The following is a 20,924-nucleotide window of genomic DNA, read 5'->3' on the forward strand; positions in this document are numbered from 1 at the left end:
GCTCCAGCGGTACCGCCGGCTTCTGTGAAATTCGCTCTTTCTGGAGAGATTCTTGCATTTCCCTGTACTTTTCTTCGGCCACCGCGAGCTGGCGCTCAAGAGCCTCCAGACTCACATCGTCCAGTTCATTTTTGAGACAACCATCCCGCCTGGACCCTGATGCGCGTCTCACGTAATGCCCACTCGAACACCTCAGTGATGCAGTCACCTGCCATTCCATTGGCACGCTAACGGCTTCAACCGGCTTCATGCCGTCGCAACTTCCCCGATCATCTGACGCATTTTCCTGCTCCTGCCTGGCATCTCCTCCGCCTGAAGGATGTGATCGGATCTGAGTTCGCCCCGGCAGTACCACAACCTTCTCCGCACTTCGCTCTTCATAGAGAGATTTTTTCATCTGCCTGTATTTTTCTTCAGCCACTGCGAGTTGGCGCTCGAGAGACTCCAAACTCACACCGTCCAGCTGATTTTTGAGATAACTACCTCGCCTGGGCCCCAAGGTGCGCCCTGCGTAATGTCCACTCGAACACCTCAGCGCGGCCATCACACCTGCAGTTCACTAACCCTGTGGCTCGAGCGCTACGGAGGCAAGCAAAATGGGAAGGGGATTCACTCTACCGTCGTGTTGGCGTCCATGGCTTCTGCGGCTTCCTCCGAGTCTTCTCACTCAGATGGCGCCTCGTCCTTTCCAACGGCTGCAGCACTCTCTTGCTCGTAGGCCTCTCGTTGCCTCCTCGTCGCTCCACAGAGTTGCAGCGCTCTTCATCCAAGGACACTCCTCAGCTTCCGTCCCCTATTCGCCTCCAGCAGCTCCAGAGGCCTCGAACCAGGATGTCGCCTCTCTTCGCTCCAAACAGCCTCCAAGGTCTCTCACCAGCAGCCCGCTTACTTTCTCCGCAAAGGGCGCCCAGGTGTCGCGATGATCAGCCGCAGCGGTGGGGACTCTCACCAAGGCGTTGCTCTCCGGTAGTGTCCAATTGTGCCCGTGCCCGTGTCTGCTCCGCAGTAAGCCGCCGGAATCATCCTGTCGACTGCGCCAGTTAATTTTGATGATGTCTTCTAATAGTTCGGTGATCCGGCGAGATGTTGCGCAATGGACTGGACAACTTCTTCGCGACTGTGTAGTTTATTCACGAGCGCTCATCAGCGACTTCTCTCCGAACTCACTCACAGACCTTGCCCGGTCTCCTTTGCGGTGCCGGCTGGTCCCTCCGGACTCTCTCGAGCACTGATCTACCCCCTCGATCTCTCAGTCTCCCCATCTCTCAGACTCCCCCTTTTCACGCCAAAAACTCGCCCTTGAATACATTTCCCCAGCATTCTGGGGACCATTTTTGTAACCAATAGGAAATGCGCTTGTCAGAGCCAATCAGGAGAATTTCGTTCAAACTGAAGCAGCCAATAGCACGCCGGTGCTCGCAGGGTTGTTTACGCGAGCACCGCGCGAATTCCACGAAAAAGTTACGCATTTCCGCTTGGTTACAGCACCGACACACACAAACACACAAAAATACCAGCGGTGGCACAGGGAAGGGAAACACTCAGCCCGAACCGCGCGCAGTGCCCCGGTCGCGCTCTTCCTCTTCGCCGCTCGTCTTCGGAGTATCCCGTCCGTCACGCGCTGTGCCGTTGAAACCAATAAATTTACACGCGGCCCCCCTCGACGCCCCAGGAGTCCGCGCGTCGGCTTCGTTTTGCGGTTCGAACGCGACCCTGCAGGGCCTCGTCTTCTCGCCGCCGGCTACGGTGCAGTCCACTAACCGCCTTTCTTTCATGCACTTTACGACATTAGTTTTAAGCAAACCCATTCGAACGGCGCCGGGGTGGCGGCTGCTCGAGGAGCCCCGGCAAACAGCCAACACACACGCAAAACCAAGGGGGCCAGGTTACCGGCTTCGGGGTGCGTGCGCAATGGGTCCCTGAGCCGCAACCCGGCCACTCAACTGTCTCTCTGTCCTTTCAAAGATTATCCCGGCTAGTAATTCGGACACGGTAGTTTGCAGCTTTTCTTGGCGAAGTCAAGCTTTATAGTTATGACTAGAGACCGGATTTAGGCAAATGCCTATTTTTTTCAACGCATCATAGGCGCACCATTTTTACATATGAGCACGAATTAGGTGTTGACAATATGTTTCATACTCTGTTTATAGTGCCTATAAATGCTTATTTTCGGTGTCAGTGCCTATAAATGCCTATTTCCGACGTCGGTGCCTAAGAATGCCCTCTTTTACAGAAAAGGGGCCTGAAATACGCCGTGGTTTTGCTTTCAGATTCTGTTTGCTTTCGAATCCATTTCGGTTTTGAGTAGAACACAAACGTTGCAACATTAGATGACCTCGTCAGTTGGCTGTAGTGAACACTGCACCTACGCCGGCTGCGTACACAATACCAACCACGTCAGCCGAAAATATCGAAGCAACGTTTTTCCTATTTTCTCCCATTTTATCATGGCAGCTTCTTGATGACTTAGCCTGTTAAAGTGGTAGTTGGCCAGATGGCACCACATTTCGGAAAGTATACGGAGTAAGTTACAGGTTCCTCCAAATAATTACCAGTTGGATCTAATTGAAACCAACAGTAAAATGCTCCATAAACCTGCTGGAAACAGTTTAACTGATTAAAACTTCCACCTGGGTAACCTGCCTTATTTTCGATCCTTGTGCCCCAGCCGCATGCCATCTTCATCAAATGGCAATTGGCGGTAATTTTGTTGGAGCAGGCCACATTAGACATCTGGCAGTCGTGCGTGCATACGCAAACGCATTCGTGCACTCAAACCATAGAGTAAATGACTCAAACAATGTTCATTTATTTCTTGCATAAAGGCCACTCTTCCGGCATCGCTCCCGCACCATGTTCTCTCGATCCTTAAATCGAAATGATTTCTTCGCTCATTGCTCTTCTATAAATTTCTAAATACATGGCCTCCTGTTAAGGTGTTCATTGTTTCTACTTTTGTACACGAGAAGCGAATTGTTTGTTTCGAGGTATACCAAAGTGTTTTAAAAGGGTTGGTAACCGTGTTTTTGCTCTGCTGAAGCATGTGTATTGTACGAAAAGTTGCGAGACAGCCTTAAAAAAAACGGCTTCTAATGTTCGCACCTTGCTTAAGGTCCCAAATCATTCCTGCTGTGTTTTTGTTTTATTTTGCGGCAGATATTGCGCGCTGAAGTTCGGAAGTGTGTGCACTTTTGATAAAGTTTATAGTGCCTATTTTTCTCCGTTAGGTGCCTTAAATGCAATTTTAGCCGCCTATTTGTGGCGCCTAAAATGTGCTTTTTAGTGCCTAGAAATCCGGCCTCTAGTTATGACATAATGATCACTCTCCAGGGACTCATTTGAGTTTGTCCAGACCGGCGTTGGAAGGTTACGACCAAAAGTAAGATCTGGGCTAGTGTCGGCGGTGACACTATTGCCGATTCTTGTAGGTGGCTCAGATTATTATATATGGACAGGCCTTGCATCTGAATGGTGTTGCGCAATGCCGCTCCTCTCTTATTAGTGCGCGTTTGCCCCAGTGTACATGTGCGCTGTTGAAGTCCCTAATATAATGAGGGGGTCCTTTTATGCAGCGTTGGAGGCGGATTAATAAGATAAATAAAAGTTAGAGCGGTCTCCTCGGAAGGAGGTAACAGTTCACGATGAAGAAGGGATGAGGTCTGTGAGTGGAGGGGTTCTAATTCTAGGAATGTAGGAGCTACCGGGGAGGTTAGTACATGACAAGTGTATGGTACAGAATGTTGGACATACGTGGTAGCCCTAGGGTTTGGAATGGTGTCAAAGGGTACCAGAGTGTATCCTGGCAGCGATATGTTTGTGCCAGCACTAATATTAAGGGGGTGTGGAGGAGGCAGAGAGGAGTTGCTGCGGGGGGTGTCGTTTGCGGCTAAACCCCTGCAGTTCCACTGTAGGATGCTTAATTGGGGATTATTTCTCGTCAACTGGGTCATGCTGGAGGGTGGGGAGGCGAAGAATGGGAGCAGCTATGGGGTTGCTTGGGGGGGGGGGATATTTGAAGACATTCCAGCAATTATTTGAGGAATTAGTTGCAGAATGGCGTTTGTTACCTGACTGATATTCGTTTCTGTAAGCTTAGTGATGGCGGCTTCAATGTAATTTTGAGTCTGAGCCAGAGTACTGGCTTCGAGCTGTAGGGCACAGTTTTTTTAATTTACAGGTACCCGGGGTCGAAGTGGACCACAGCGGCCGTGTTTCCATGGAAGCGGAACGCAAAAGCCGCCCGTGTGCTGTGCGATGTCAGTGCACGTTAAAGATCCCCGGCGGTCTAATTTCTTCCGGAGACCTCCACTATAGCACCTTTTCTCTTTTTCTTCTTTCACTCTCGCCTTCCTCCCTTCCCAACGGCGCGGTTCAGGCGTCCACCGAGACATGTGAGACATAGTGCGTCACTTCCATTCCTCAAAAACCAATTTTCCTATTTTACCCCCCCCCCACCCCCCGTAGCTTAAGCACGACTGAGGTGTGCATTGTTCCAAGAGGGCAGTTATGCGCTGTTGGGACTGGGAGTCCGAGCCAGGAAACGGTCGAGGCGACGGTGAGTCAAATGACTTTTATGTACAATATGTACAAGGGCTTTTACATGATACAAGGGACAAGAGCACCACGGGCTAGCACAAAGAAGGGCGCCCCGGCGGCGAGCGTAGCTCCGGCGTGATGGCTCTTCTGCTGCCCGTCTGCTGCGCGGGTTGAGCGCGGCTCCGTTTTTAAAGCCGCCGGTGTCGGTTGCGGCAGCCAGCAGTTTAAACCCTCCAATCAGGTCACGGCACTGGCCATCGTTCAAATTAGACCAATGGTGGAGAGGCGACGGCCGACGAAGCGTCGTAGGAGTTCGCGCCGACGGTGAGAAGGGAAGGAGGAAGGGTCCGCGTCGGCGCCAGCGAGGCGGATGATTCACGCTGCAAGCCGCGACATGTCCGAGAGAGTCTGGGCCTGCTTTGAGCTACGGCGTGAGCGCAGCGCTGGTTTCCAGAGAGGCCAGCCAGCGAAATGTGGGCGCCGGCACTACAGCACCACCGCCGCCAGACAATGCGCCACGAAGACGAGCTACTTCCGCGTGGCTCGGATGCGGGGCGCGCTCGTACGCCAGCCACCTCCAAGTTCTCGTCCGGTGTTCAGCCGCAGGTAGCTCCAGGCTCCTTTCCGTGAGCAGGGCCCGCTCGTCAAAACAGGATCACTGCTCCGCAGCTTTGTCGCCCAGGTGACGGGATCAGCTTCGCTCGGTCCTTAGGAAGAGCTTGCTTCTCAGAATCGGTCGTTGATCGTTCTGCATGTTCCCAAGAACCGACCGACAACAGGCAACACCCAACACGAGCAAGTGCCCTCCGTCACCCGTCAAAACGCCAGACTTAACGGTCATAAAAAACTCCGCTAGCAATAATTCTGCCCCCTTTTCGCTCCCTCTTCAACAATAGACACATGTGGGATACCAGAACTCGTAAAATAATAAACTCAAACAAAGTGTCAAACGCAAGCAACACAAGGAATGAAATGATTGTAAATTCGGTCCTTCGAGATCATTTGGGAAGGAAAACAATCGGCTGAGGCCGCGAATCAGGACATCAATTTTGCCCCGAATTACGAGCGAACTTTAACAACCGTTTGCGAAGTGACAAACGGTAAATAGCGAGGCGTTCGAAGGTAGCCTTGCTCAGAGCGCACGGCTTAGTGCGTCTGCGTTCGCGTTTAACTTGCCTTTCTTATAACGAACGACAAGATTGTGCTGCTGGAGTATCATACTCCACCTCAGCAACCGGCCGCTCTTAGATGACATATTATTTAACCAAGTTTGTGGGCAGTGGTCGGTTTCGACTACGAACTTGGAACCGGCGACGTAGCAGGCGTGCTTCTGAACGCCCCACACCAGGCATGCGCATTCCTTTTCAGAAGTGCTGTACGCCTCTTCACGGCAAGTCAACTTACGGCTTAGTTTCAAAACTGGCCTTTCATTGCCCTCATAATCTTCTTGGCATAGCACAGCTCCCATGCCCCGATCACTGGCATCACACTGAATTGTGAAGCCTTTTGAAAAATCAGGCGCCATTAGAACTGGCTCCTCACTCAAGGCTTGTTTCAGCATTTGAAACGCGCTCTTTTTTTTGGTCACATATCACCTTCACGGGTTCCGACTTTCGAAGCGCGTCTGTGAGAGGACTGGCAAGCGTCGAGTAATCTTTTACATGCTGCTGGTAATATCCAGCTAAGCCTAGAAAGGCCCTTACCTCGGTCTTAGTTGTTGGCCTGGGGTAGTTTACGGCACCGGCTACTTGTGACAGTCTACGCCGGCCACGCCCCACCACATGCCCTTGGTAAGTCACTTCGGCGCAACCTAGCTGGCATTTAGCAGGTTTGAATGTGAGGCCGGCATCTTTCAGCCTGCTCAGCACGACTCGTAAGTGATCTACATGTTCTTCCCATGTGTTAGAAAAGATGGCGACATCGTCGAGATACGGGACTGCGTACTCGGACAGACCATGGAGCACGTGGTCCATTAGATTGGAGAAGCAATGTGGCGCGTTTTTGAGTACGAAACTCAACATGACTGGGCGGAACGTTCCGAATGGGGAAACGAACGCTGCGTAGCGGCTGGCGCTCTCTTTAAGGGGGACTTGCCAATAGCCTCGCACGAGGTCTAGTGTGGATATGTATTTCGACTGTGACACTGTCTCCACCCTTTCCTCAAGGTTTGGTATTGGATAAGTCTGATCCCGGGTCTGGTCGCCGGTAATCAATACACGGTCTGGGATCTTTTCCCGGTACATGCACTAGTATCAAGGGCGATGTGTAATCGCTCTCATCCGGTACTATGACTCCCAGGTCGCACACTCGCTTGATCTCACCTGCCATGATTTCTTTCTGCACCGGAGAACATCGATACGGCTTACTACGGATTGGTTCTTCACACGTTAGCTCGATATCGTGCTCAATTAGTGTCGTCTTCCCGGGACGATCCGAAAGCACTTTTTAGAACTCAGAACCGATCGTTCTCAAGTCTTCCTTCTGGGCTTGGCTTAGACGTCGTTCTAGGTTAACCTATTCTAACAGTGCATCCAAACCGCATTCCTTCATGTCCGCAGAGGTCAGGATTTCTGCACCTTCCTCGTCCGAACCATTCAAAATCACATTCAAGACAGCGTGACGCTGAATGTGCGGTTTCATCAGGTTACTATGATAGATTTTGTTGATCCTTCTACCTAGTTTAACTTCGTAGTTCGTATCAGAAAGTTTCGATACCACGTTCGCTGGCCCCTCCCACTGGACCTCAAGCTTATTTTTCTTATACGGTCGCAGTATCATTACTTGGCTGCCCACTTCGAAAGTACGCTTCTTTGCTGACTTGTCGTAGTACTCTTTTGACAATTCTTGCGCTGCCTTCATGTGGCTCTCTACAAGATCTTTCGTTTTTCCGATCCTTTGAAGTACGTTAAGGACGTACGCGACCACATTTGGGTCTTCCTCATCGCCTTCCCACGACTCTCGCAGCATTCGCAGCGGTGTTCTTAAGCTCCGGCCGTACACAAGCTCCGCAGGGCTGAAGCCTGTGCTCTCATGGGGAGCAGATCGTAAAGCGAACATGGCTGCAGGCACGCAGGCTTCCCAATCGCGTTTGCGCTCAAAGCAAAAAGCTCGCAATATTTTTTTGAGCACCGAGTGCATTCGCTCTACTGGGTTTGACTGCGGGTGATGGATCGAGCTGTGTACGACCTTGATACCGCACCTTTCGAAAAAGGTAGAGGTTAGGCAGCTGGTAAAGACACTGCCATTGTCACATTGAATTTCCGAAGGAAATCCGACACGACCGAAAATTGAGAGAAGGGCGTCTGCCACCTGAGGAGAATTGAACTCCTTGAGAGGTATCGCATCAGGAAACTTTGTCGCGACACACAGAGCAGTCAGAATGTAGCGACAACCGTTCTTGGACTCTGGAAGTGGCCCTACAATGTCAGTTACCAACCGGCGGTAGGGTTCAGTTATGATTGGCACCAGTTTCATGGGCGCCTTCCACTTGTCGGTAGACTTGCCTACTCTCTGGCAAGTGTCGCAAGAGCGCACAAAGCCTTCAATGTCCTTCCAGCAATGAGGCCAGTAATACTCTTGGGCGAGCCTAGCTTTGGTCTTTTTCACGCCGAGGTGCCCTGCCCACGCGTTTTCATGCGCCAGGTTCAATAGCTGACGGCGATACTTTTGTGGGATGAAAAGCTGTTCGTACTTACGACCACGGGCGTCAGCGTAATTTCGGTACCACAAGCCGCATTTCTGATGAAATGAAACATTCTTTTTCTTTGTTCCTCCTTTAGCTTTTTCCAGCAAAGCTATTATCAAGCTATCTTCCTGCTGTTCCCGAACGAGCGTCGCTCTGTCAGCCTGAGTTAGCTCGTGCCAGCTGTCGGAAAGTGGGCTCAATGTGGAATTCACCTCGCTCAGTGGCGTCGCCGTTACCTTCCCGTTGCCACTATCGTTGAAACTGTTTTCAGTTTCGGTAGCAGTGAGTTTTCCGCTTCCCCGAGAGTCCTCGATCTGAGGTTTTACCGACACCGTATCTAGGCTACAATGTTCATCTGCTTCCCTAAGCGGTGTTTCCCTCTCCGCTGCAAGGTGAAATTTCTGCGAGAGCTTCCGCGCTTGGGATCGCGTAAGGGCCATGCATGCCACGCCGGCAAAGAACGGTTTGCCTTTATCCCTCAGAAGCTGCTCTGAGCTGTACGAAAAGAGGTAAGGAAAATGCTCAGGGAGGGCGGGAGAAACGGCCGCGTCGGTGTTAAGCTGACCAAAAGGACCCTCAATGATCACTGTAGCGATCGGTAAGCAAGCACATTGCTCCTCGGCTACTTGCGTTATCCACGCGCATTCTCCTGTAAAGTCATTCGGAGAAACTAAAGACGGGTGGACAACGTCCATAGTTGCCGCCGAGTCACGAAAGGCTTTGCACCTCTTACCGTTCACACTAATCGCCTGCATATATGGTTCTAACAACCGCATATTCTTATCTGTCTCCCGAATCGTTGCAGAAGCAACCTTTTGTTTACAGTTTGCCGCGATATGCCCTTCCTTTTTGCAGTGGTAGCATGTCAAAGGCCTCCGTGACTCAAACGCACGTGCGGCATCAGCGCGCTGCTTAGGGGCATCGTCAGATTTCCTTAACTCCTTTTGTTCTTCGCCTACTGCCTCCTTTAGAGCAGACGCATCTTTTCGAAAATCGCGACGCGCGAACGGTTTCCTTCCATCAGGCTTTCTTAGAGAAGCATCCTTTGTTTCCGCCTTTTCGATGCGTAATGCCCTGTTGTGCAAGTTTCTGCGAGTGTAGAACTCCTCAGCCAGCTCTGCTGCCATGTTGAGCTTAACCTCAGTAAGCCTATCCTGCAGCCAGAGCCTTACATCGTCCTGGATACAGCGGTAGAATTGCTCTAGCGCAATACACTCTACTACCTTATCACGATCGTCATAAACTTCCTTGCCCTTGAGCCATTCAACTAGGTCGGCTTTCAGCTTAAACGCGAAGTCGATGTGCGACTCACTACCTTTTTTCGCGTACCGGAACCTTTGCCGGAATGCCTCAGGCGACAGCTTATATTTCCTCAACAGGGCCTCTTTGACCTCTTCGTAGCTCTCGAACGCCTCCTTCGACAAACACGTTATCACGTCGGACGCTTCCCCGGGAAGCAGAGCTAGCAAATTCTGTGCCCACAGTTTTCGCTCAATGACATTCCTCTCACAGACATCCTCAAATTTCACGAGATACTTTGCCATGTCCTCGCCGATTACGAACGGTGGCAGTTGGTCTCGGAATCTTTGGCCGTTAGCCTGCACTGTCATTGAAGCTACGCTAGGCGCCGGCGAGCTGTACCGCAGCTCTGACTCTTTTAATTATCTAATCTCTCGGCGTTCCTCTCGCTCTTCGTCTTCCCGCTGGAGGCGTTCTTGTCGATCTCTCTCTTCCCGCTGAAGGCGTTCCTGTCGCTCTTCCCTCTGATGGCGTTCTTGTCGCTCTCGCTCTGCGTCTTCGCGCTCACGCTGCTTCTGTTTTCTCCCTCTTCGCGCTCGCGTTCTGCCTGTTCGCGCTCAAGCTGCTTCTGTTTTTCAGCCTCTTCGTGCTCACGGCGTCTTTTGGCCTCCTCGCGCTCACGGCGTTCTGTGATCTCTTCCCAGGCCTCATTGGCTTCCTCAGCCGTTACATTCTCCCTTCGCATGATCTCAAGAATCGCATGCTTTCGTTTTGCGGGGCCCAAATCAATGCCCAACTATTCATAAATTTCGATGAGTTCCTTCACTTTGAAGTTCTCCATCGCGCACAATAGCCTCTTGTAGTTTGCCCTTTTCTTATAATTCCCTTGCCTTTTACTACTATAGCGCTACTAGCATGACACGAGAAAGTAATTCTTTCCAAAACGCCTCGTTTACTCCCTCTGGACCAGCTTTCGTTTCAAAGCGCTCCGACTTGGCTCGAAACAGCAAAGCTCTCTACACTGCTACACACACAGCCCTACTCTAGACTACAATCACGTGTGCTAGAGCAGTCTGGCGAATTGAGGGGAAAACATCAGGCACTCACCGCGCCGAGGTAGCTGACGCCGGTCGATCCCGCAGCTGCCATCCACTGTTGTGACTGGGACTCCGAGCCAGGAAACGGTCGAGGCGACGGTGAGTCAAATGTCTTTTATGTACAGTATGTACAAGGGCTTTTACATGATACAAGGGACAAGAGCACCAAGGGCTAGCACAAAGAAGAAGGGCGGCCCCGGCGGCGAGCGTAGCTCCGGCGTGATGGCTTTTCTGCTGCCCGTCTGCTGCGCGGGTTGAGCGCGGCTCCGTTTTTAGAGCCGCCGGTGTCGGTTGCGGCAGCCAGCAGTTCAAATCCTCCAATCAGGTCACGGCACTGGCCATCGTTCAAAATAGACCAATGGTCGAGAGGCGACGGCCGACGAAGCGTCGTAGGAGTTCGCGCTGACAGTGAGGAGGGAAGGAGGAAGGGTCCGCGTCGGCGCCAGCGAGGCGGATGATTCACGCTGCAAGCCGCGACATATCCGAGAGAGTCTGGGCCTGCTTTGAGTGACGGCGGGCGCGCAGCGCTGGTTTCCATTGAGGCCAACCAGCGAAATGTGGGCGCCGGCACTACAGCGCCTTCCATGTGCTTTCCAAGCTCCCGCTCCATTGGTTTCGCAGCTTAAAGCGCGACTGAGGTGTCCAGCGCTGGTTACAACGGACAACGGCGGAGGCGACGCAGCGAAACGCAGAAACGGGCGCCAAAGAGCTGCGCTCTAAAACATGTTGTGACTGAGAGAAGGATGAAAAGGAAATTCCACGGGCCTGTCAACTGGCTCAAGCCCAGCCACCAAGCGCTGCCACGTGCAGATAGAGGAGAGTTAAAAGATAAGAGGAAAGAGTGAGGGTAGAGACGCGTGTCGCAACAACCACGTCCGCCGAAGCGAAGATGCTGGCTGAAACAACAGATACCCCCTAATCATCTAAAACATCGTGGCCAAAGCATTCCTTTCGCATCTGGCCCACAGAGGGCCTGGGTTCGAACTCTCACTGTGGCTGTTTTATTTTTCTGTATTCTTTCTTGAGTGATCCTGGGTTTTTTTCTTACTAACGCCGGACGAAGGAAGACGCCAGGTTTCATACAGAACGAGCTCCTTACGCTATCGCGTAAGAGTTACATAAATTCTGCAAGGAGGGCGTGCTAAAATAAATGCGTGCGGTAATATGCAGAACAGGTTCGCGTGAAATAAAATAGAAGAATAAAGGTAAAGCTACACAGTTTTTTTTTCTAATATCTAGCCACACTTCCGCAACAAAAATAACTGAAAAAAAGATCGAAAACAAGCGTAATGAAAGGGGGCAGGCAATGAGTGCGGAAAGGTACCTGCAATGAAGAAGGGTATGAGTGATTAAAAGTTGTTTCTGCAACAACGCGCAGAACCTGTCTTGTGGGCATGCTCAACACGAGATGAGCGATAGTTAGGAGCGATAATGGTGTGGCTGCATGAGAGATAATGACGATGGATTTCGTGGATCAAAGGCGGTCGGGTAAGGTTTATTCAAAGTGTTAGGCTCGGTAAGTACGAACTGTTTTCCGTTAATGTAATACCTGTAGTGGGGTCTTGCAATTTGAGAGAATAAAATGGCATAGTCGTTATGAACTAGACAGCTTGCGTTACGAAACGCAAGGTATTTATTCTGGCTACATGATGAAGGTAGCTTATTCGAACAAAATCTGAACATGGGTATCATAAACCAGTAGCTTTGTAGAGGGGGAAGGTGAACAGTACAATAATTACAACGCGAATAATATATAGCGTGAGTATTCTTGCTAATTACTCCTGAGCGTGCACCTTCCAATGTAATGTCGATGTAATCAGCCCGTCTAAAAATACATGTCATGAAACGGAAGGAGTCTAGTGTTATTTAGCGGGCAGGAAAAAGGGATAGTAGTCTGTCTGGGAGCATTTATTTGCTTGCATTTGTTAGGATTCTGAAGACGCTGGGCTGGTTTTTTTATATCGGATTTTATAGCCCACTGGCAACTAAGACCATCGTCCGAGAAGTTGAGATTTGTTGCACCTTCTTTCGTAAATCTGCTCGGCAATGCCCGACCCGTTGCAGGCGTTACGATACACGAGCTGGCATTTCCACGGAATGGAATTGTTTGTTGGTGGTTCGTTGACAAGAACCATGCATGCATATCCTGCAAAATAAAAAGTAGTGTCACAGAGGCTGTGCCAGAAAGACTGGCTTTTCACAAACAGTCAATATTGTCAACAACATGATTACATCTACTGCACGATACAGACCCCTCCCACAAATCTCCAGTTAGCGATCTCCTGTATCAATTACAGTCACCGAATCTCTCAAATTTTTCTTCCCTTTCTTGCAGACATAAATTCAAGTGGTAGCCTGCTGCGTTACCGATTTGTTGCAATGCGCTCAGTTAAGTGAAGAAACGATAATTTTTATGATCTTCGCAATCACCAGTTGCCTATTAAGATTTTCGTCTTATTAGTGGTCTTCTCTCAGATATCATTCATACGTGTTTACTGCTTAGTCAATTATCCTGTATCTTTGGTATTTTACATCGCAGTTATTGTCTTCCTTTCGATAGATTGCTGTTTTGCATACCTTGGCTACATCCATTGTCGTCAACCTTCCAGTTGATGCCCGAATGTTTAACACTTCCTCTTCTATCTTCATGTGGCATAATGTTAAGCTGATTGCCATGAGTAGACAACGTTTTCCGTATGCATTTCAAGCCGCTCTTAACACGCCATTTATTTCAGAGACATGCTTTGAATGCGTGGCTATTTCTCGAGATTGATATCCTTCTTTCGATCTTATATTTGCTGTTGTTAAGGCTCGTTCCATATGTACACTTCTCGTTCTGAATTTGGATTTCTTTATATTAATTTTGTTCACTGGCCAGCCTTTGATGTTCAGGCCTTCACTAAGGCGCTGCAGGTGCTCTCTCTAGTTTAACATGCTCCGCGGCTATTTCTTGTTTATGTCTGATATATAAAACTTGTGCGAAGAGCACCCACAAAAACTCGACTGGGAACCAGACGAGCAAACTTGATGATCTAAGAGGGTATTGTCGCCTGTATACTGCTACGACCCGTGCTGACTCAGCGCTCCCGTCGCCCACACTGTGTGGTTGCGCATGCTAGCAGCCTGCTCTCACCTGCCGAGCGAAATTACTCCATTACGGAACGTGAGTGCCTCGCCCTCGTTTGGGCTGTATCTAAATTCCGCCCATACTTGTTCGGACGTGTTTTTTCTGCAGTCAAGGGCCGCCATGCCCTTTGCTGGCTATCCTCGCTGAAAGACCCTTCCGGGCGTCTTGGCCGCTGTACCCTACTCCTTGAGGAGTATTCGTACACTGTCGTGTACAAGCCTGGACGCCTCCACCAAGACGCTAATTGCGTGTCTCGGTACCCTGTCGACCCACCTGCTCTCAGTGACACTGATGATATCCCTTCCCTGTTTGGCATTTCTGATCTACACATCACCGAGCAGCAGCGCAAAGACCCACATTTGCAAACAACCATCGAGGGCCTCCGCTCTAGAAGCTCGGCGCGCTCCCTGCAGCTCTTTATTATCAAAAATGGCATTCTCTATCGCCGCAACATCCATCCTGACAGGCCCTCCCTCCTTGTAGTTATTCCTCAGCAGCTGCGGCCTTCTATAATTGCAGAACTCCATGACCTGCCTGCAGCTGCCCACCTTGGTGTGAAACGAACTTACGACCGGACATGGCGCCGTTTCTTTTGGCCTGGATTGTACCGTACAGTCCGGCATTACGTCACCACTTGCGACCTCTGTCAGAGCAGGAAGAAGCCTTCGGCACCACCTCATTGTCTTCTGCATCCTATAGACGTGCCCGTGGAGCCAATCCACCGTGTACGGCTCGACCTCCTTGGACCATTCCCGAACTTGGAATCCGGAAATAGGTGGGTCACAGTAGCCATAGGCTATGCCACTCGGTATGCGGTCACCCCTGCGTTCCCAACGAGCTGCGCTGCCGATGTCGCTGACTTTCTTTTGCACAATGTTATTCTACAACATGGTGCCCCTCGTCAATTACACACAGGCCGCGGGCGCTATTTCCTGTCCACAGTTCTTGACGACATCCTGCGTTCATTTTCTACCAAGCATAAGACTCTCACAGCATACCACTCGCAGACAAACGGGTTAACCGAGCGCTTGAACCGAACATGAACAGACATGTTGTCTATGCACATCTCCCCCGGCAACAAAGACTGGGATCTCGCCTTTCCCTATGTGACGTTCGCTCACAGCACCTCCGGGCATGACACAACTGGTTACTCTCCGTTTTATCTCTTATACGGCAGACACGCCGTCCTGCCTTTGGGCACACTCGTCCCAGCCACTCATCGTCCAGTCACCGCCTACGCCCGTGACGCAATTGCTCAAGCTACAGACGCTCGCCAAATCGCTCGTACTCGGCTCCAAGCGTCCCAGTAAGCACAAAAGTCTATGTACGATAATCGCCATCGCCATGTCACCTACAAACCGGGGTCTCGTTCTTCGGTGGTTCCCTTCCCTTCCGTCGGTCGGTCTGAGAAATTTTTGTCCCCCTAACGTGGTCCTTGTCTTCTTGTGCGTCAGGTCACCGATGGCACGTATGAGGTTGCTCCTCATACACCTGCATCCTTATCATGTACACCACCCACCGTTATTATTCACGTTATGCGCCTCAAGCCCTACCATGCCGCTCCTCTATCACCGACCTAACGCCGGGACTGCGCTCGTGCCATCGGGGGTCATGCTACGACGAAGAGGAAGTGGAAGACGAAGTGGCCTCCCGCGTGAAAGGGATGAACGAAGTAGAAGAGGTTGATTGTGCTTCCTGTTCGCGTTGGGGCTCCGTGCTGCTCCCTGCCAGGAACTATTTACCAACCACTTATTAATAAATGTCAATAGTATTTCACCTTCACAATAAGAGAGCTTCCGGAAGTATCAGCCATGTTTATTTTTAAATTCCTGAGCGCTACCCTCTGGATAAGTATGCCATGTAGTATTAAAATGTAGTGAAGATACTCTGTTGGCTTGGCAGTCCTACATTGTTATTGCATCAATTTTTTTCGTGCAACAGTGAAGTGACTGTCGACTCCCAACTGACATTATAGACGGCCTTTGTATATTGCACCGAATTATCATTGTTTTATTATCTCTATCTGTGCAGGTGTTTTCACTTGACGATCATGTGCTTATTAGCATCAATGAAGGGTACATAATCAAACTGCCCTTATTCTCTCATGTATCACGTCTATAAAGGTCATATTGACACTTCTCTGTTACTGCGATCATTCCATACTTTCGAGCAAGGTTTCCGAAATCCATCGTATTGCTTTTCGTGATAAAGGAAGGTTCTTTGGTTCTGTTGCGCATTAATTTGTACACTCGAATTAAGTTATAAACTTCTAGCTAGTTATTAAATTAACTTATTTCCTATATTTCCTAACTCATTGAATGTTTTATCATTAGCATGTCTTTGTGCCTCTGGTAATTCTGGTGCTTATGGCAATATAGGTTGCTGTACAAAAATACCAATGCAAAATATTTTATTTCACTTATGCGATTCCGCGTATGTTTTTTAATATGGTGTTTTCTTGCTCACTGTTGTTAAATTGTTTTCGTTAAGATTTGTTTCAGTTTTAAGGAATGCGAATAATTAAAAGTTTGCTGCAATCTTGTGCAGTAAATCATAAACCCGGATGGTATGCCGCAATAACTAACGGTTGCAGAAATCCCACAAGAACAATTCGTCGAGGAACCATTTTTTTTTTCAACTACCATAAAGCACTTACCTTTATAAAAGTCTCGCACACGAAGGATTAGGCAGTTTTCATAGTCCGAATAGATAAGCGTGTAGTTCTGGGGATGCCATTTTTCTGTAGGTGGTGTACAAATAATGGTAAAACTGTTGTTTAACTTCCGTTATTGAAAAACGGCCTAAAAGCAGATAACTACATTTTTGTTTCGCGCAGTCATGTTACTCGATAACCGCGCAGTCGTTTTCAGAATACATCTTTGCATCACTGCAGCTTTTATATCGCGATCGGAGGGGTTGAGTCCTCATATTTTGTAATCCACTTGTATAGCATCAATCAGTTTTTACAGGAAAATATGAGCGTTCTTAAAACGGATGAAACAAACCTTTTGCGCGTCACCGGTCGTATTCATGTTATAAAAACTGGCAATTCATGTGTGTGTATAGCAAGATAAAGCTATAGATCTGTTTGGACCTTTCAAGCATGTTTTTTTTTTATCCGCTGTCTTTAAGAGCTCTGTGAGCGTCGCAGCGAAACTATACGATAATTACGTGCCAGAATGTGTTAAAGTAGTCATTTCCAGAACGCCAGTAATATTAAAGAAAATCATATTTTTGGAGGCGCCAAAATTAGATGGGTTCAGGTTGGTATCTCTAGCAGCCTATCAATTTTTTCTAGTACAAATTTGCTCATGGAATGGTTTCTCAGCATTGACCTTTTTCTAGCGACTGTGAGTTTTATATGAGAAGAATATTAGCCAATTCATTCTTAAAGATAAGGATTCTAGCGAGATTCATTATTCAAGTTATTATTTTTTACCACTTACATAAAAAGGTTCCGAATTTCCAACTTTGATTAGCTTGATTCTTTAGTTCATATGTGTAATCATGGAATGTGTGTTAAAACCTATCAATCGCATTCAAATTTTTCCGAAATTTCAATCTGTGAAAGACGTTTCATGTGTATTTAAAACATTGGATTGATTTCTGGCTTTACCTTACAGTCGGGCTTCAGCGCATTACATCTGACCTAAGCCATCTGAGCCGCAACAAAATGCGCCCGTAAATTTTGGGCACTGCAAGCTGAATCTCAAGCCGTTCTTGTGCCCGGATACGCGCACCCTAAATTAGAGTAGGTTGCACCGTGACATGACATTTATTATCAATTAGAAATCGTTGTTATTTGTAGCCTACTAACAACATGGGCTACCAACAACAGGGGGCTGAGGCCCTGTCAGGCAACATTGTGCCTTTAGCCTCAGCCCCTTCTTAGGCAAGCGTCTAAGCAAGAAATAAAAAGAAAAGGAAAAATGAACATTTAGTAAATTCTTCTAAAGTAGAAGCTGGTACAGCGTTTGAGGTGTGCCTATATAAATGTTTCCTTTTACAAGCTTTTTGTCATAAAGTGAAACATTAGTGAATGCTAAAACAGTAACTGGCGCTTTTTAGGCAACTCCTTCAACTCGTTATTTTCTTATTGCACTCTCAAAAAGGACTTGAAAATTACGCTGTCCCACATTATGTACCGTTACCATGCTGCGTAAAATGGTAACGTCTCACCACCATTTACCCTTCTTGCGAGTAATCGTATACAAGCTTAGAGAACGCAATATAGGGCATCCTATTAGCTAAGTGCCTGAAAAAAAATTGCTGTTAAGAAGAAGAAATTGCGTGTAGTTAATAGGGGTTATCAGAGACTGCCTCTGTTTCAAACCGCATGTTCGCCGTTGGCTCAAGGAATGTTCGTGGCTCCAGGAAAGATTTTATAAGAGACACGCTCACAGATACAGGCAGCGAAGAAATAAAGGACACAGAGAACTCGTGTTTCCTCGCCTTAAGGGCTAGACTTAAATTCGTAGTCGTTGGGGAAGCGAGGGAGCCAAGTTTCTGAGAAATGCAAAGAGAAAATTATAGCAGAAAAAGATAGGAGAATGAAGAGGAACACATGAAAGTGAGGCACACACCTGATGTCAGGGAGGCGTAGAAGCCGTTATTCGTTTTGCGTTCTGGTACTGGGCCATCTAGCGGTGTTTGAAAGAATGTTCCGACATACTCCATTCCCTGCCTGTGAAAATAAAAAAAAATGGAATTAACACATGCTCCGCCTTAAGGGGATTACAAGATACTTTCATTGATTAATTCCATAAATGCAGAATTCATTACACTCTGCTGAACAGTTATAGATCTCTGAAAGTCCTCGTGATACTACTGTCGAAGTGGTGATGCGGCTAAGGGATGCGCTACTGCACTCCTATTGTAGGTGCTGCCACTGGTGGGGCTGGTGCAACCCAGGTTACTCTGGCCGAGCATCATTACTTCAGATGCCACCTGCCACTGTGGTCAGCTTGCTCACCATCCGATGGGAATGTCATGACGCTGCAATGTAACAGGATCTAAGTGGACCACCTACCTGCTAGGTTGCTTCTCTGGGAATTTTTCGTGGAGTTTTAACTCACCGTCAAAGACGCCGACGACACACGCGACACAAGTTCCTTAAGGCTATTGCGTTAAAAGGTTGGGCGCGAAGGGAATGATGCCTGTAACTAAGTAGGTCCCATAAAGAGAACGTCCCCGCTCTTCTTACAATACACAAAACTCCCTCAGAAAATCGCCGCTGGGATTTGCAACGCGAAAGCACGCTGAAAAAACTTGACAACTGCTTGCTGTCTCACGAAATTTAGTTTTATAGTCATCGCGACCGTCACTATCGCTAAAAAAATCGGCAGAGAAACTTAACGCTGCTTATCGGAGAATGTGGAAGCATTATTGTGTAAAAGTGCGAAAGGTAGATGAACACATTAGTGTTCATGCTTCCGTGCCCAGTACCTACGCTGCTAGCGGGAGCCCCATTTATAGCTTGATTCAACTCTGTCGCCACCTGGACTGGTGGACGCAAAATTCTGATGCAGGCATGGCCAAAGGTAGGACGCTGATGGGTGAAAATCTTGATCCACTTGTTCTGGCAATTCATGGTGGTCATGCGCAGTTTACATGACTAGGACGACACGCCTAGAAATAGAATTCGGTGCTGCGTAAAAACTTCTGTATGATGTACTCGGAATTCCGTGCCATAGACCGTAGACGTTGGGTCTTATGGTAATGAGATGTGTAATGGGTTCGCATTAATTAATTCGGCCCTTTTTATCTCAGCGGTTTAAATCGCAAGAAATGTTAAATTCTTGTGGGCCACTAATGTTTAAGGCGAGCTCACAATATGCTCTCGGGTATCAAACACGTCACAGCTGTCCCCTGAGATTTCCGGTCGCCGAAACAAGTTTTTTTGAAATTAGACACGGGGTATCACAGCGATGCAGACATCCAAATTATTTTAGATTTTAATAAAAAAAAGACCAGTTTGAGGAGGGCAACATTTACAGCAACACCAACAAAATTTTCTCGGCAGCTTTTCTCGAAAATTGTTCAGCGTGTATTAAAAATATAATTTATATCCTGTATTTTTTTCACAGTTTTGGCATTGTCACTTGCCTTGAGTAGCGGCCGTACATAAATACTTGTACGACGTGTTCTAAATATACTCGCAGTGGTAACAGTCGCGTTGCTACTAGCAATGTTGCACAAGTGGCGTTTTCGCGTGCACAACGACGCCTGCGTCAGGACGAAATGTCATTAACATGTGCCTCAGTGAGTTGCACTGAAATACTGCATTTACAAGTTCTGCATATTTTTAAGCATTACTTCGCATCCTGCAATTGAGAGGAGTGGTTTTCGTTGATATGAAGAGCGCGGATTCTTTCGTGAAGTTTTCGATACACTGGATGAACATTTTGGGTGAACAGGAACTCTACATTCTATTGAGGGACTAACATTCTCCATAGAAGCCACAGTAGTTTTGGAGAGGCTTGAAACTACAGACTGTAAGTACGCAAAGAGGAGGCTTGAACTTCTCGTGAAATATTTTCGAGCTGAAACTAACATGAGCTACTCTTGAAATATTTTTGAGTACAAACTATAGGGACGGGTTTTCACCGAACATTATCGTTTATTAACGCCATCTTCCGGTACTCTAAAACGAATGCTACGAATCGAAACTGAGATCGCAGCCGCACATCAATTTCAAGGACCACGAGAGGGCCTGAGAAACGCCTGTTCCCTTAGAGCCTTTTCACGTACTAAAGCGGTGTATTCGCATGTGGGACTTGTGCGTGAAATGCTTAACCGCCACGACGATAATCTTAGTAAATAAATTGTTTTTTGATGTGCTAGATTGAGCACCATACTTTGGGTTTTGAAAAGATAACAAAGCTAAAGAACTTTTTTGTGCTCAGATTCGCTAAGAGAGATACTGTATTTGGTGAAATTGAACTGAAATTTATTCACGGCACATCTTATAGTGTGTTTATATGACACTGGTAGCTCGAAGAAAAATCGTCCTCGAAGACAGCTTCAGAAAAGCCTCACGCTCGTATTTGACATCACACATCAGCGTGAAAATAACCCATTCGCAAACACAAAAAAAAAATATTGGGAAAACGCACTGACAGAGCAGAGGGTGGCTTGTTGAGAAGCAGAGCCAAATGAAATAACAGAGGGCACACTGGCCAAATTATTCCAAAAATAAAATATTATACCCAAAATATTATATAAATATTATATTAAATAT

At 48.1% G+C, this 20,924-nt stretch overlaps 1 protein-coding gene across 11 annotated transcripts in view; it reads right to left on the reverse strand.

Annotated features, from left to right (window-relative positions):
* Positions 1–12,447: 12,447 nt before the first annotated feature.
* The window catches only part of LOC149333654 (uncharacterized), a 43,763-nt gene continuing 35,286 nt past the window's right edge, over positions 12,448–20,924 (reverse strand). For all 11 annotated transcript variants that reach the window (XM_089558739.1, XM_089558738.1, XM_089558730.1 and 8 more), the window contains 3 exons: positions 18,268–18,368; positions 16,341–16,424; positions 12,448–12,703 (listed from right to left, as the gene is read on the reverse strand). In XM_089558739.1, the coding sequence (XP_089414865.1) occupies positions 12,543–12,703; positions 16,341–16,424; positions 18,268–18,361 (339 nt within the window). In that variant the 5' untranslated portion in view covers positions 18,362–18,368 and the 3' untranslated portion in view covers positions 12,448–12,542. The remainder of the gene's footprint in view (positions 12,704–16,340; positions 16,425–18,267; positions 18,369–20,924) is intronic.

The sequence above is a fragment of the Amblyomma mixtum genome, chromosome 8 (genome assembly GCF_055824585.1).
Source record: "Amblyomma mixtum isolate Tamu chromosome 8, ASM5582458v1, whole genome shotgun sequence".
Classification (NCBI taxonomy): Eukaryota; Metazoa; Arthropoda; class Arachnida; order Ixodida; family Ixodidae; genus Amblyomma; species Amblyomma mixtum.